We start from the raw sequence: 13,041 nt of genomic DNA, 5'->3' as shown, positions 1-13,041 counted from the left end.
TTCTGCCCCAGAAATCACAGAGACAGTTTTTCGAGCGTGCTGCACAAAACCAGTCCAGTTTGGACTGGGGGAGAAGCAGCACCCTCACCCCATAGGGGTATCCTCAGGGATGGTTGAGAATTACACCCCTTTTCACCCCGCATGGGCATCGTCTGCAGCAAGGCTGGACCCTTTTACCCATCCTACTGCTTCGGGGCACTGGGATGGGAGCGTGGGATGTATTTGCCACGCTTTTGCTTGCAAAACACACCAAGGCTTTGGCGGGCTGTGAGCCCAGTGCCCCTAGCCCCGTGCTTCCCAGGGATCCCTGGCCGGGGATCTGGGTCCGGTCTCTCACCCTCCCGCCTCCCCTCTCCTGCTCCAGTCCCGGCCAGCAAGCTGGATTTGCAACCTCTCACTTGGATGCGGATCTGGGTGCAATTTCAGGCCTCTCCCCCCCTCGTGGGGTGTCTCAAGCTATGATTAAGAGCTAAATTACAACTGGGCAACCATCCCTGGCCGAGAACCACAAGATCTGGGGAGGCAGCTATTAAAGACGGTGGAGTCCAACGAGAATAACGTGGGCATCAATGAAAGGGGCAGCTGATTGCGGGGGTCAAACAGGATCAGGGGGGTTTCTCATCGGCACCACCAGTGTCTTGCTGCGCCGGCCCCCAGTGCAAAGCCATCCTTTGGGGCAAGGTTATTCCTGATGACAAGGCTGCGTTGCTGCTTAAATAAGAGGTATTTTGCTGGCCACTTTGGCTCTTAAAGAGGGGTAAATGATGGCCTCGTGAAGCATCAGACCTTTCCTGGACCCCACCACCATTTTCCTCCCAGCTGCTCGACCCATGCAACTAGGAGAGCTGCTAGCATTAAAAACATCCAGCATCCAAGCGCTGTGGGGTTTTGCATCATTTTCAACCAAGCCGTTTCCCTCAACCCCGTTAATTAGGATGGGGCAGCCTCAGCCCCCACCTTGGAGAAGGCACGGGTCCCTCCTATCCTGCAGGGTTTCGGTGGGATGGAAGGAGGCAGCGCGGGGCCGTCTGTGCCGGGGGGAGCAAGAAAAAGGCTGCCCAGGTGCCAGCAAGGTGGCTTGCAGCCCAGGCAAAGCTTCCCACCCTTCCCGCACGTTCTGCAACATCCCATGCTGATTCACTTCACAGAATTTACTTTTACCCTGCTAAATGCCACTAAACCTTCAAATTAATCCTCCCATTACGGGACTTCCTTTGATGTCAAAGGGGGAATTTTTTTTGATGGCAAAGGGGGATTTTTCCCCCCTGGTGTAATTCCTTTTTTTTTTTTCCCCCTTTTTAGGCACAAGAGATTCCTGCCAGATGCATGACTTGTGGAGGCAGCTCCCACACAAGGTATTTATATATTTATATGTATATGATGGGAACGTGGCATTGAAAGACCTGAAGTTTCAGGCAGAAGATAAGGGGAATTTCCCATTTCCTATTTGTTTCAGTGGAAGTTGCCCTGGAAGAGTCTGCAGCAGGACTAGGACCAAAAGCTGCAAGATATGGCACTGGAAAGTAGCTCCTTAAGATAAACATGTCCAGGGAAAACTTCTGCTATTTAACTCCATGACCGAGCAAGTTTTGATGCCTGGGAATGATCCCTGGCACTGCTTAAATTACAGGGATGGGTAAAGCAGATCCACTCCAGCCGTGCATATGTTTCTCACTGAGCATCTTGGGTGCTACTGGGATTGCTGGGCTGAACATCCCAGCACGGGGCCAGAATCGCTGGATAATGCTCAGGAAGCTGGTGCCTGTGGGTTGTGCTAAGGGAGCTTTCTGTGATAGCTAGTAATGATAGAACAGGTGGGTTTATTCAGGGTTTCAATCAGTTTTTATGAATTACTAGGAAGAAGTGGACACAATTGCAGAGCTCTTTACTGAAAATGTTATGAAATAGTCTATATAATTCAACAGCGCAGTGTGTTCTTGCTAATAACTCATTGCATGGAGAGCATAGGCTCCTCTCCCAACGTAACACTGGGCTCTCCTGGGAAAGGAAAATGAGCCGGCCGTGCCCCAGTAGCTCAGGTCTGCGTGACCCCCTGCCCAGCAATCCCCCGCCGCCGTGCCATGGCTTCAATCTGCTCCCGGAGTGCCTGCGCCCAATCCTGTCCCCGCTCCAGGGGAGTGGACCTGGTCTCCATCGCCCTTAAGGCAGTGATTTCAGGGGGAAGCTGGAGAACCAAGCCAGCTCGGAGCAGGGCGTCCTGAAATTTGGCTGCGGAGGCTGGAGCTAAGCAACACCGGGGCATGCTGAAAAGGAAAGAAAAGCAAGAGAACTTTTGATGTAAGTGAGCCCTGAGCTGGAGGTGCTGCAGGAGCAAAGGGAGAATTGATGCTCTGGTCCCCGACGCTCCCACCACGGCTTTCCTTACCTGTTCGGCTGTGAGTAGTGGTAGTGAGCAGCCACAGCAGAGTGGGGACACAGCAGGTAGCGGTTTTCCTCCCAGCAGCGTTGCATGGCTCGCACGATGTCTTCGTCGGAGGCTGAGCATGAGCGTAGGGTCTCAGAGAGCTGCGGCCCCAGGGGAAACGTTTTGGTTTGCACAGGGCATCACCACCCCATGGGTATCCAGCCGGGCTTGTGCCACGGGCAGTCGGAAAAAGCAGTTGGAAATAGGGATGCTGGAGGATGGGGTTCCTTAGGGACTGAAGGAAAAGGGGTTGCTGCTGCAGCCGGGAGATGAGGCACTGCTGGAAAAGGCCACAGGTCCGGGGTGCGAGCAAGGGGTTTCCATCCCCAGGTGCTGGGAGCGTGGGAGGAGAGGAGCTGAGATTCAGCCCCTCAGCTCTGCACTGCTATTTGCAGGCTCCAAGGGAGTTTCTGAGAGCTTGTAAAACCCACCCCAGTGTAATAGCTCTTCTTTCTTTTAATAATGCGATTTTTTAGTATTTATTTTTCCTGCTGCGCAAGCAGGAGCGGGTGCCGGGCAAAGGATGCTCAGTGGGGGACGACACGTGTTGGATGGGAAGAGGCAGGACTTTGCATCTGGCCCAAAGAGCCTCACAACTCATATGTTTGTTTTTCTCTTGTACTTCTTTCAGCTTTGTGTTTGTGCTCCCATTTGGGACAACGATGAATTGCAGCACCGATCCCAGCAGACACACTCCCAAAGGGCACACTCGGTTTGTGCTGGCATCTGCTGCACGAAGCCTCGGTGCACAGCCGATGCCGGCACTGGGGTGGCCAAGGAAGGGGTGGTTGCACGTTCTGCTTAAATAATTGTAGGCAGTTTTTAACCAGTTTTGCAAAGAAGAAAGAGGTTTCTTTAAAAAAAAAATAATTTAAAAGGGGGTTTTAACATCTCCATGCGCACACACTGATATAAAACTCCTCTGGCCTCACACTTAAGTTTTTGGTTGGAAACTCTCCACTATGATTTTTTTATTCTGAAAATGAGTTGAAAACAACTGGTAGCAATAAATCTCCTTACACATGTATACGCACAGCACCGCATGCGTGAGGAACTGACCTTTCTGTGCAAATCCTCCGGCAGCTTAAGGCTTTTCGACACGCTGAATCGCTCCATCAGCATTTTCGTCAGGCTGCTGTCGGAGCCCAAGAGCAGCCAGAGGATCCTTTCCATGTTGTAAGGCTCCTGGGATAACAAGGCAATAGGTGAGCAGAGGAAATTTGAGCACCTGTCTCAGGGGGAGAGCACCTGAGCGGGTTCTCTGATGTCTAATTAGGGTTGAGGTCCTACTGCCACGTTTTTCTTGGTGGAAGCTGGGGTGGGCTTTGTGTCTTCCCCCCGCATACCTACATCCCAAGACAAGTCTTTGGGAACACGATGTCTTTCAGACCTCTGACCTGTCAGAGCAGTCTGGCAGTGGCCATCGAATTAAAAAAAAACCCTAATGAAGGGATCACTGATAAATCAACAGTGTGACCACATCTGTACAATCACCTTGAGGAACCCAGGCTAATAACACACTATATATTTGAGAACCAGAAATATCCAGCTGTTTACTCGGTGTTGTAGATGCTGCTGTGAGTCACCCAGCTCCCGCGTGACTTAATGAGACACCCAGCTCCCTGCAGGGCTGACTGATAATCTTTATGAACATATAAGGCGCATATAGGGCCTGACTGGCCTGTATGGCTATGTAGCAATCGGCGTTGCAACACTGCAGCAAAACTTGGTGCAAGACCGTACAGGAGGGTCCCAAACGAATTTCACTGCTCACTGTCTCATTCCTGCATGCTCACAAGCACCAGGAAATGTTCTTCCAGGTGGTTTGGCCAAGATACTTTGTAGGAATGTACAGGACAAGGGGCACCGACTACAGAGTCCTCATCACATCTCCTGGGTTCAAGTCCCGGTCTTGGATGAGCTCTTTATATCTTTTAGGAGCTGACAGTGCCTGTGACCTTTTGTCTCTCCATCCTGTCCTACCTTGTTGAGTCATCAGGACTTATTCAGCCTTTCGTGTCCTAATCTGGGTGGTTTATGGCCTGAGTCCTGTTCTTCATCTTCCTACCACCATCTCCCAGAGCCTCCAGCCTGTTATCTTCAGTCTAGTCTGGGTGTAGTCTGCCCTTTGCTTTAGGCTGTCCCCTGTTTTAGGCTGTCCTCTGCTTCCAAACCTGGCTGTCCTGAGAAACTACGTGTCAGCCTGCCTGGACTTCGATGACCTGCTACTGGAGGTGCCTCCAGCACCGTCCTCCTGACACCCCTTCTCCTGCCCTTCCTTCTGCTGCTCCCACATCCAGACCTTCCCCTTCACCCTCCATTTGTACCAGCCTTCTGGTTTCCACTACAGGTCACTACATTGGCACCAGTAAGTCAAACTGGGCCAGGACACTGGTGCAAGCGCTGGCCTTGCCATTTAAGTTATTAGCCAGCTCTCTGGTCTGATTTTGTCCCATGCCGCTAGAGTTGTCCAGGAGAACATTGGGTCCCAGTTTGGAGGACAGGTCATGCTGGGGACTGTTCCTAAGGAAAGCTGTGGTGTGTGGACATGAACTGCACGGTGCTTCCTGACCTCAGGGCCAGAGAACAGCCCCCGTTTGGCTTTAGGTACTGCAAAGACACAGAATCCGCTGTGATTCTCCTGGGATTGCTCCTCACAAGGCTCATCCACAGTAGACTTTCTGCTTCACCTTCAACTCTTCAGTTAGTGTTTAACTGGAAAGTTTTCTCTGCTTTAGCTGAGTCTGCAGAAGAGGCAACCTAAAGAGGTTGTGCACTCTCCATCCTTGAAGGTTTCCAACCCCTGACTGGACAAAGCCCTGAGCAACCCGGTCTGACCTCAGGGCTGACCTTGCTTTGAGCAGGTCCCAACTACAGATCTCCTAAATTCCCCTCCAGCATGATTGATCTGTTGAGCTATGGAAATACTTGCATGGTTGCTTCAGATGTGAGCTGAACAATGATGTCCCATGGAGAGGGATGTGCAGAGGGATACACCCATCCAGCTCCTCGGGAATCTCTGAGGAGCCCAAAAAATTCGTGCCTCGGAAGGAAAGTCAAGCTGCAGACCACAGCAGCCTGGTGATGGGGGCATAATGACTTAGTGACTGCAAAGCACGGCAGTTCCTCCAGGCTCCCAGGTCCTCCTAATGTGTTTGAACAGCTTTTGGAAAATCCAGGTAGCTTAAGGCCACAGTGATCCAACACCAAGTGTTTCACACTTTGGTCACTTGTTTGGAAGCAGATCCAATCCCTGTGGATCACAGGGTAGGTATGAAATGGGAGGAATTTGCTTCCAGGTGTTTGGTTTCTGTACCTTCATGACTTTTCATTTCTGAGGCCTTTGCCTGCCTGCTGAGACTTGTTTTGCTCTGAGCAAGCTGCAGATGGCCATAGATGAGGCACTTCTTCTGGACTTCCCTACCTTCTTCCTGGTTTCTTCTCTTGCTTTTGGTGGAGCCTTTCAGAAGGATCAACAAAACGCCTGAGACGTGATGGGATTTATACTTTTCTAAGTGTCATATTTTGAGAAAACATCCCTCTTGCTAACCTTGCACATAACGAAACCCCAGAAACCCAGCATTTAAGAATGAAGATTACAAAGTCAAGCCCTGAAAAGCGAGGAGGAAGGTGTTTGATCTATCTCAGCTCAGCAGTCTGCAGCATAAGTGCTCAATATGAGTCACACCTCTTAATGCATCACTGAGAGGCACTGCCAGTGGCAGAATTATGCTTTCATAAACCAGGTAGAACAGAGTACAAGGAAAAAAAAAAATTATAAAAATATATATTTGGTATTTTCCCATTTTGGCCAATTCATTACATACCTGAATATCCATGGCTGATGCTAATGTAGCCTTCACGCTCTCTGACAGTGAGAAATCTCCATGTTGAATAGTCCTATGAATGATGTCATTGCTGTTAACCACGGCAACAAGTTGAATCGGGAGACCCATTTTCTGGGCAATACAGCCAGCTAGAAAAAAAGTGAAAAAATACATGCATGCCTGATGAAGAAACATTCAAAGGAGATTTAGCAAAGAAGTCATTGTACAAATTGACTGAGCATACAGTTCAGAAGCAGACACAAGCGACATTCCCTAATGGACTCTGAGATACCCGTCTTTAACGTTCTGATAGAGCACCAGATTATAAAATCCAGGGATGCAATTCTCCACCTGCCATCGAACACTGACCCTTGCGCATCTCCACATTTAAAGATGGGTGGGAAGGGGACCAAGAGGTCAGACAGCTGCTGTTCAAGGAAGAGAAATGAAACTTTTTGGCTCTTGCAGCTTATTTAAGCTGCCTCAGATGGGCAGCCTGGAAGTGCAGTGAATGCAGTTGAGTACATTGAATCCTTTATTGCTTTCATAAGACGGTTGTATGCCTATTTTGGGATTAAGGCAATCAAGGACTCACATTTAGAAGGCCAGATTATGCAATTAAGAGTGGTTCTCTTGACTCCACGCTACCATGCAAACCAGAGTAGGACCAGGCAGGACTCCACACCTCTGTTAATGTCTCACTTAGGAAACCAGAGCCACAGTATTTTCCCTCTTTTCTGGATCAAACACATTCTGCTCTCTTCTAATGTGCTCATCCTGAAGATAGCTACAGTCATCATCAAAGGGTTGGTTTGGGATTTTCTGCACCTTGCAAATCATCAGTGACACCCGAATGAGTAATAGCCGTACATGAGTAATAAAATGTAAGTGGTTCTGAAGAAATCCTACCAGAGAGTGGGTGTTTTAATAAATAGCAATACCCAGTATCTGTAAAGTGCTTTTAGCCCATAGCTCACAGCACTCTCTCTCCTCCTTATCTAACCTATCTTTTTTTCCCTTCACCTGTGATATTTCCTCCTCCTCCTGTTGGCACAACAATTTCCACCATTGGCAGTGGGGTGGTATCCAGAGACGGGGCGCGCTGAAAGTACGCATAGAAGTGGTGAGCAATCTGCACCATAATCCTAGACCAATTGACCGAATTCAAGCTCATCAGATTGTATTTTCTGGCAAAATCGACATCAGCGAACAGTTCCTTGATGGGCTCGTCGATTTCATCGCTGTTCCCATGAGCTGTCAAAAGGAGAATGGAAAGATTAGATCTGCCAACATCAGCGCATCAGGCACAAGGTATTTCTGCTCAGAAATAGGGCCAGTCTCAAGCCCTGGGGTTTTCTGCGGCCAGGGCCGTCCTGAGCTGCCCATCTGCCTCAGGGGTTGAGTAGCGCCGCGTGGATGCCGGGTGGTTTCTGCAGACACTGCGCTCTGGGCTCTTGCTTATACCAAGTATATATTTGCCAGGAAGGCAAATGCCTGCATCCCCTCTGAGATGCCAAGGTGAGACCTGGCTGAGCAGAGGAGTCCATGGGACAGCTCAAGCATCCAGTGGTGATTCCGAACCATGGGGACGGCACAGCAGTAGGGGATGGACCACCCGTGAAGGTGAGGGGACGGAGGGAAGGGGTGACTCTTGATCCTTTTAGTGCCAAGTAAACAGAGCTGAATTCAGTGCAGCTAAACACCAACCACCTGCATGGAGGCAGCTTTGATCTGTGGCCAGGAGAAAAGGAAGCCTTGAACCACTTGGTCACCAAATTGGGGATGTCTGCTACAGGCTCCTGTGAGCCAGATGTCTGGGCATGGTGACCATGATGGCAATGACCCAGCTGGCTGCAGCTGCTAAAGCAGCAGGCCCCTGAGACTTTTAGGGTCATGGTTTTGACACAGCAGGGCCATAAACTGGACAGTCCAACAGCAGTGCCAACCGGCAAAGACGTGGACGTTGTCTTCAATGACAGTGGTCATCTGAAGTTCCTGTATCTGGGTGCAGAACCCCTTGGGCAGCACAACAAAGATGTCCACGTTCTTCTGCCCTCTCACACTCTCGATGGCCGAGCTCCCCGTGTCCCCAGAAGTCCCTGTTTCAAAGTGAGGGAGAACCAAAAAAAGCAAAAAATTGATGCGTCAGTCAAACGTGCATCTCTGCAATTTAAGAAAAAGATGCAGAGATGCTCCATGAGATGTTTTTGTGGCCCCAGCATTGCTCGGAGATCACTCACCAGGCACCCACAAGGCAATACTATCCTGGGGCATCAATGGGAAGGGCGATGGGATGATGCCCGTCAAGGTAAAAACCTGCCCAGAAGTGTTACCCCCCCACAAAGAGGCATACTCACCCACCAGAATAGTGACGTGCTGCTTTTTTTTCTCCAAGAAGTACTGTAAAAACTGTCCTGTGCAGGACAAGGACAGATCCTTAAATGCATAAGTAACCCCGTGCCAGAGCTCCAAAACATTCAGCCCGTCTTTCAGCCTGGACAGATGGACGACGTCCTTGTGTCTGAACCTGCTGAAGGCCCTGTCAATCAGGTCTAGAGGGAAAATGGTTAGAGGGGCTGTTAGATTGGGTAGAGGAGTATTTTTCTGACCCATGGTTTCCTGCATCTGTGCTCTTCATGCTCCTGGGAAGCTTTCTGCACACCCAAAGACTCTCAGTTGCTGGAGATGTGACAGATATCCAACAAGTTATTCTTAGTTATTAGGAGTAAACCAGCCCAGCTTCATTGTGTTCAATAGCTCTAGGGCAAGCAACCCCAGAGGACATCCGACACAATCAGAGCAAACCGTGTTAACACACAAAATACAGGAAACCCAAATTTTATCATAACACGCCGTTGAGACAGAGGTTGTAGCTGCCCTCTGGTGGAAGTGATAGCTGTTAAGTGTTAAAAACATTAAAAATCAGATCTCGGCGAGAGCGTGGAGCAGCAGAAAGCTCTGGTGGGAGGGCAGGTCAGCAGAGCAGCAGGGTCCCTCAGCAACAAGCAGGGCCATGGCATCAGCCATCGCGATTGCAGTCACCAGAATCCCTATTTGGACACAGGGGACACCTTTTCCAGGAGGTGGCAAATACCAGCGGGGTGACAGAGGAGAATAGGGTAGAGAAAGGAGCAGGCAATGGTGCAGCAGGCTCCATCCTCTGGGGGTTGTGTGAAGAGGATGGGGCAGGCAAATGCATCCGAACGCCCCAAAATCCTCGTGCACACCCCGGCGAGCAGCTCTCTGCACGGTTGAGGCTCACCGTTGAGCGTGCTCGGCGGGACCAGCTCAGCCGTGATGAAGAGGGAGCACAGCTCCTTCACCAGCTCCCGGTAGGGAAGGCGGCTCCACCTCCGAAGGGTGTCCCGGTCCAGCGAGGGGATGCGCTGGGGCATGAAGAGGCCCCCGTCGGGTGCATAGCCGGAGAAGAGGGCTCCCTCGAAGTCGACGGCCCCTGCACCTCCCCGCGTGCTGACGTACTCCATGGGTGCTGGGGGAAGGCACCGCAGTCACTGCCACGGCCCCAGAGCATCCCCCCTCCAGCGGGAACAGCCCCGCATCCCAAGCTGACTCCCCCCCAAAACTTCCCATGTGGACAGACAGAACTCCTCAGGGAAGAAAACGCCTCTTCCCATGGAAAAAAAAAATCTCACAGCGTGGGGAGCTAGAGCAGACAGAGCCGGCGGAGGGCACGCAGCGTTTTGCAGGCAGTGGAAACGCTGCCCGAGATTTGCACCGAGGTGGCTGGAGCCTCCTCGTCCCGCTTTCCCTGCGCCCTTCCCACCCTGCCCCGGAGACACTTTTCAGCCTGAGCAAAAGCCCTGACAGCGCAGAAGTCACTGCGCAAGTACGTCATGTCCCCTGCAGGCTATTTACAAAAGCTGGAGTTTAAAAATTTTAAAAAAAAACAAACCCACAAATAAATAAATATTTTTTAGAGCAGGCTGATTTTGTTCAAAGGGGTTAAACTAAGGACAGGATTTAACTCAGTGTAGGAAAGGCTGAGCTAAATCCACCAGATTCATGCAAATCCCACGGAGCAGCCGCCGGCATTGCCGGGAGAGCCCCTTCTCGCCCCGATCCCATGAACCCCCCCAAGCCGTTCCCACCTCAGGCACTCCGGCCGACGGTGCAGCCCCTCGGCACGGCCACAGGCCTCCTGACCCCACGCAGGGGCAAGAAAGCGGCCAAGCGACTCCCTGCCACCACCGCCACTTGCAACCCGGTCACCCTTTGCGCTTGTGCTCACGGAAAAATTCTCCCCGTTGCAACCCGCCAACGTTTCCCCTCGCTGCGGCAAGGGGCAGCAGGCATGAGCTGCAGCTGGGGAGAAATCTAGTTAAATATTAGGAGGTAGATTTTAACCCTGAGGGCGATCAAGGACGGGGCGTAGAGAGCTTCTTGTCTCCGGTATTACCGCAGAGAAACTCAAAATTCAACTGGGGAAGCACCGAGCCACCTGATTTCACTGTGAGGTTGGGCTTAAATTTGAGATTGAACCTGCTTAAAGCAGGGTTTGGGTCAGAAGCCTCCAGAGGTCCCTTCCAACTAAAATCAGTCTGTAAATCAGCTGTGCAAAGCCAAGTGTTCAACCTGCGAGGATGGGATGTCATAACAACCCCGGCCCACCGATGGGGAAACTGAGGCACGGGAGGGAGAGGGGACATGCACGAGGCTGCGCAAAAAACCTCAGTTCTCCTTTGCAGGGAAGGGCTGTGCACCCCTTCCTTTTTAGTTTAATAAATAATAAGTGGGTTTTGAAGGGCAAGGTCAGCACAGGACTGGTGGCTGCGTGGACCCGGGGTGCTGCTGGACCGCGTGCAGGGACTTCAGCCCAGGAAGGCAACGTGCAGAGGTACAAAGAATTGCTGATAACAGCCAGCCGTGAGTCAGGAAGCCCGTGTCTGCAATAAGGGACACATAGCCTGCCAAAGCATCAGAGTCCGACCCGACACGCTTTGCCTCTCTAAGTCTGGTGAGTAACTGGAGCCGTGAGAAAAGTCTCTGGTCCAGTTCTCGCCCTGAGCACTGATGTGGAAATGGGCTTTTCTACACCCAGCATCCAAAAAGGAGCATTTCTGCAAGCTCCTCAGTGGGAAGCAGAAGCTGAATTTCAGGCTCTGGGCAAAGTTGCCCGTGATTGTGTTGCTCAAGGTCGAACAGGGCAGCTGGAGCAGAGCAGGAAGCAAACAGCAGCTTCTTAATTATAGATCTGAGCTTATCCAGTGGGCCAGAGCACTGCTAATAGTCTCCATTTTCTGATGACCTCTAGGAAAACAGCTAGAAAGGGAGCTACTTATCTATAATTATAAAAATTTTATCACCCAACCAGCCTGCACCTCCCCACCATAGGGAGACCTCCGTGTTCAATGTTTCTCATTACATTGCAAAGATGAAGCCTGAGCCACCCAAACCTGCTGTGGCCCCAGGGTCTTCCCCATACCCAGAGCCCCCAGGTCCTCACGGCACATTGGCCTGTAATGGGGTGCTGACCCTGTAACGGGCATCTCTCCCCATCCCAGATGTGCATCCAGGTCCTTTCACAAGGTGCTGGAAAAAACACACAAGCAGGGTTGGACCTTGTTCTTCAGGGATGCCTCAGGTTTAAATCGACGGTGAAATCTCCCCAGGGCCATCCCTGGAATCACAGAAAGCCTCCAGGGTCACCTGGCCAGCGGAGGCGAGTGGCCAATGTCTCTGAAACAGAGCCTTAGCTCCCCATCGTGGTCCAGTGGTAGCTGACACAAAAAAATTCAAGTAGCATCTCTGGGGAAAAAAAGTGACATACTAGAAATAAAGAAAATACTAAAAGCTGCAGGATACATGATTTGCCTCCTCTATTCTAACCTCTCCCACAACGGTGTGCCAAGGTGAATTCAGGATTTTCCTTCCTTGCAGCAGTCTCTGCCCACGCAGAGGCAGAGCTCACTTTGAGCCCAGCTCAAATTTAGGCTAGAACGAGGACAGGATCAAATCCCCAGGAAAAGCTGCACAAGCTGGTAGTTTTTATTACCAGTGTAATTATTTAATATCACCAATGTGCAGCTGATCATCTCCACGAGGGTCACCCAGCACGCCCCAGTGGGACCTCACCTACTCCCACCACCATTAGACTTTATGCCTCTGGGCATTTACTTACCATATGTCTGATTCTTTTAATGTGTGCCTTAGCTGTGTGAGATGACTTCACTGATTCATCTAATTATTTTTTTTTCAGGTGAAGAGCTTACAATGAGATTGATGATCCCTTTCAGCATTACATCCCTCTGGGGTGCATGCAGGAACTCCGAAAAAAAATGGGTTATACCAGGATACTTGCTGCGCTGTATTTGCAGACAGAAATAGCAGCAGGGTTGTTGCCAGCTTTATCTATGCCCTCGGCCTATCAGCAGTGATAGCCCTTGCTAATGAGGTCATCGTTTAATGCTGTGATGGCAGGGACAGCTTATGTGGCAGCCACAGGTGAGCACAGAACACAGGGCAAGCACCTAGGTCATGCACCAGGAGGACAGTGCCATTTATTGGGAGGGCTTTTCCCATGCTCGGCCCTGCAATATCCATGCATTCCAGGTTAGAGTGCCATTTCTTTAATATTATTTTGAATTTTAAAAGAAAGGAGGGGAAGAGAGTGCCCGTGCTGCTGCATGCCAGCCCGTCAGGGCTCATCCACCGCAGCAACAGATCAAGAGCTGAAAAATGTAATAGCCTTTAATTAACCTGGTCTTACTCAGTACCTCTATATTCCTGCCGGGATTTGCACTTCCACTTTGGACCTTGTCTGTTCCTGAG

General features: G+C 50.8%; 1 protein-coding gene across 3 annotated transcripts; it reads right to left on the bottom strand.

Moving 5' to 3' along the window:
• Positions 1 to 1,897: 1,897 nt before the first annotated feature.
• Positions 1,898 to 12,490, bottom strand: THNSL2 (threonine synthase like 2). Of its 3 annotated transcripts, none has more exons than XM_049834440.1 (9): positions 12,392 to 12,490; positions 9,515 to 9,742; positions 8,610 to 8,804; positions 8,199 to 8,351; positions 7,276 to 7,506; positions 6,253 to 6,401; positions 3,485 to 3,610; positions 2,387 to 2,526; positions 1,898 to 2,264 (listed from the first exon to the last, which is right to left on the bottom strand). In XM_049834440.1, exons 2-9 carry the CDS (start codon positions 9,735 to 9,737, stop codon positions 2,036 to 2,038), a joined length of 1,446 nt encoding a protein of 481 aa, XP_049690397.1. In that variant the 5' UTR covers positions 9,738 to 9,742; positions 12,392 to 12,490; the 3' UTR covers positions 1,898 to 2,035. The 3 variants fall into 3 exon arrangements, with proteins under 3 accessions (XP_049690397.1, XP_049690386.1, XP_049690406.1); XM_049834429.1 differs by lacking the exon at positions 12,392 to 12,490 and adding an exon at positions 10,362 to 10,472; XM_049834449.1 differs by lacking the exons at positions 2,387 to 2,526; positions 12,392 to 12,490 and having other exon boundaries at positions 2,063 to 2,264; positions 9,515 to 9,835.
• Between the last annotated feature and the right edge of the window lie 551 nt (positions 12,491 to 13,041).

This window comes from Accipiter gentilis, chromosome 3 (assembly GCF_929443795.1).
Source record: "Accipiter gentilis chromosome 3, bAccGen1.1, whole genome shotgun sequence".
Taxonomy (NCBI): domain Eukaryota; kingdom Metazoa; phylum Chordata; class Aves; order Accipitriformes; family Accipitridae; genus Astur; species Astur gentilis.
Note: the sequence above shows the minus strand (reverse complement) of the source record. Positions and strands in the feature narration are given on the sequence as shown.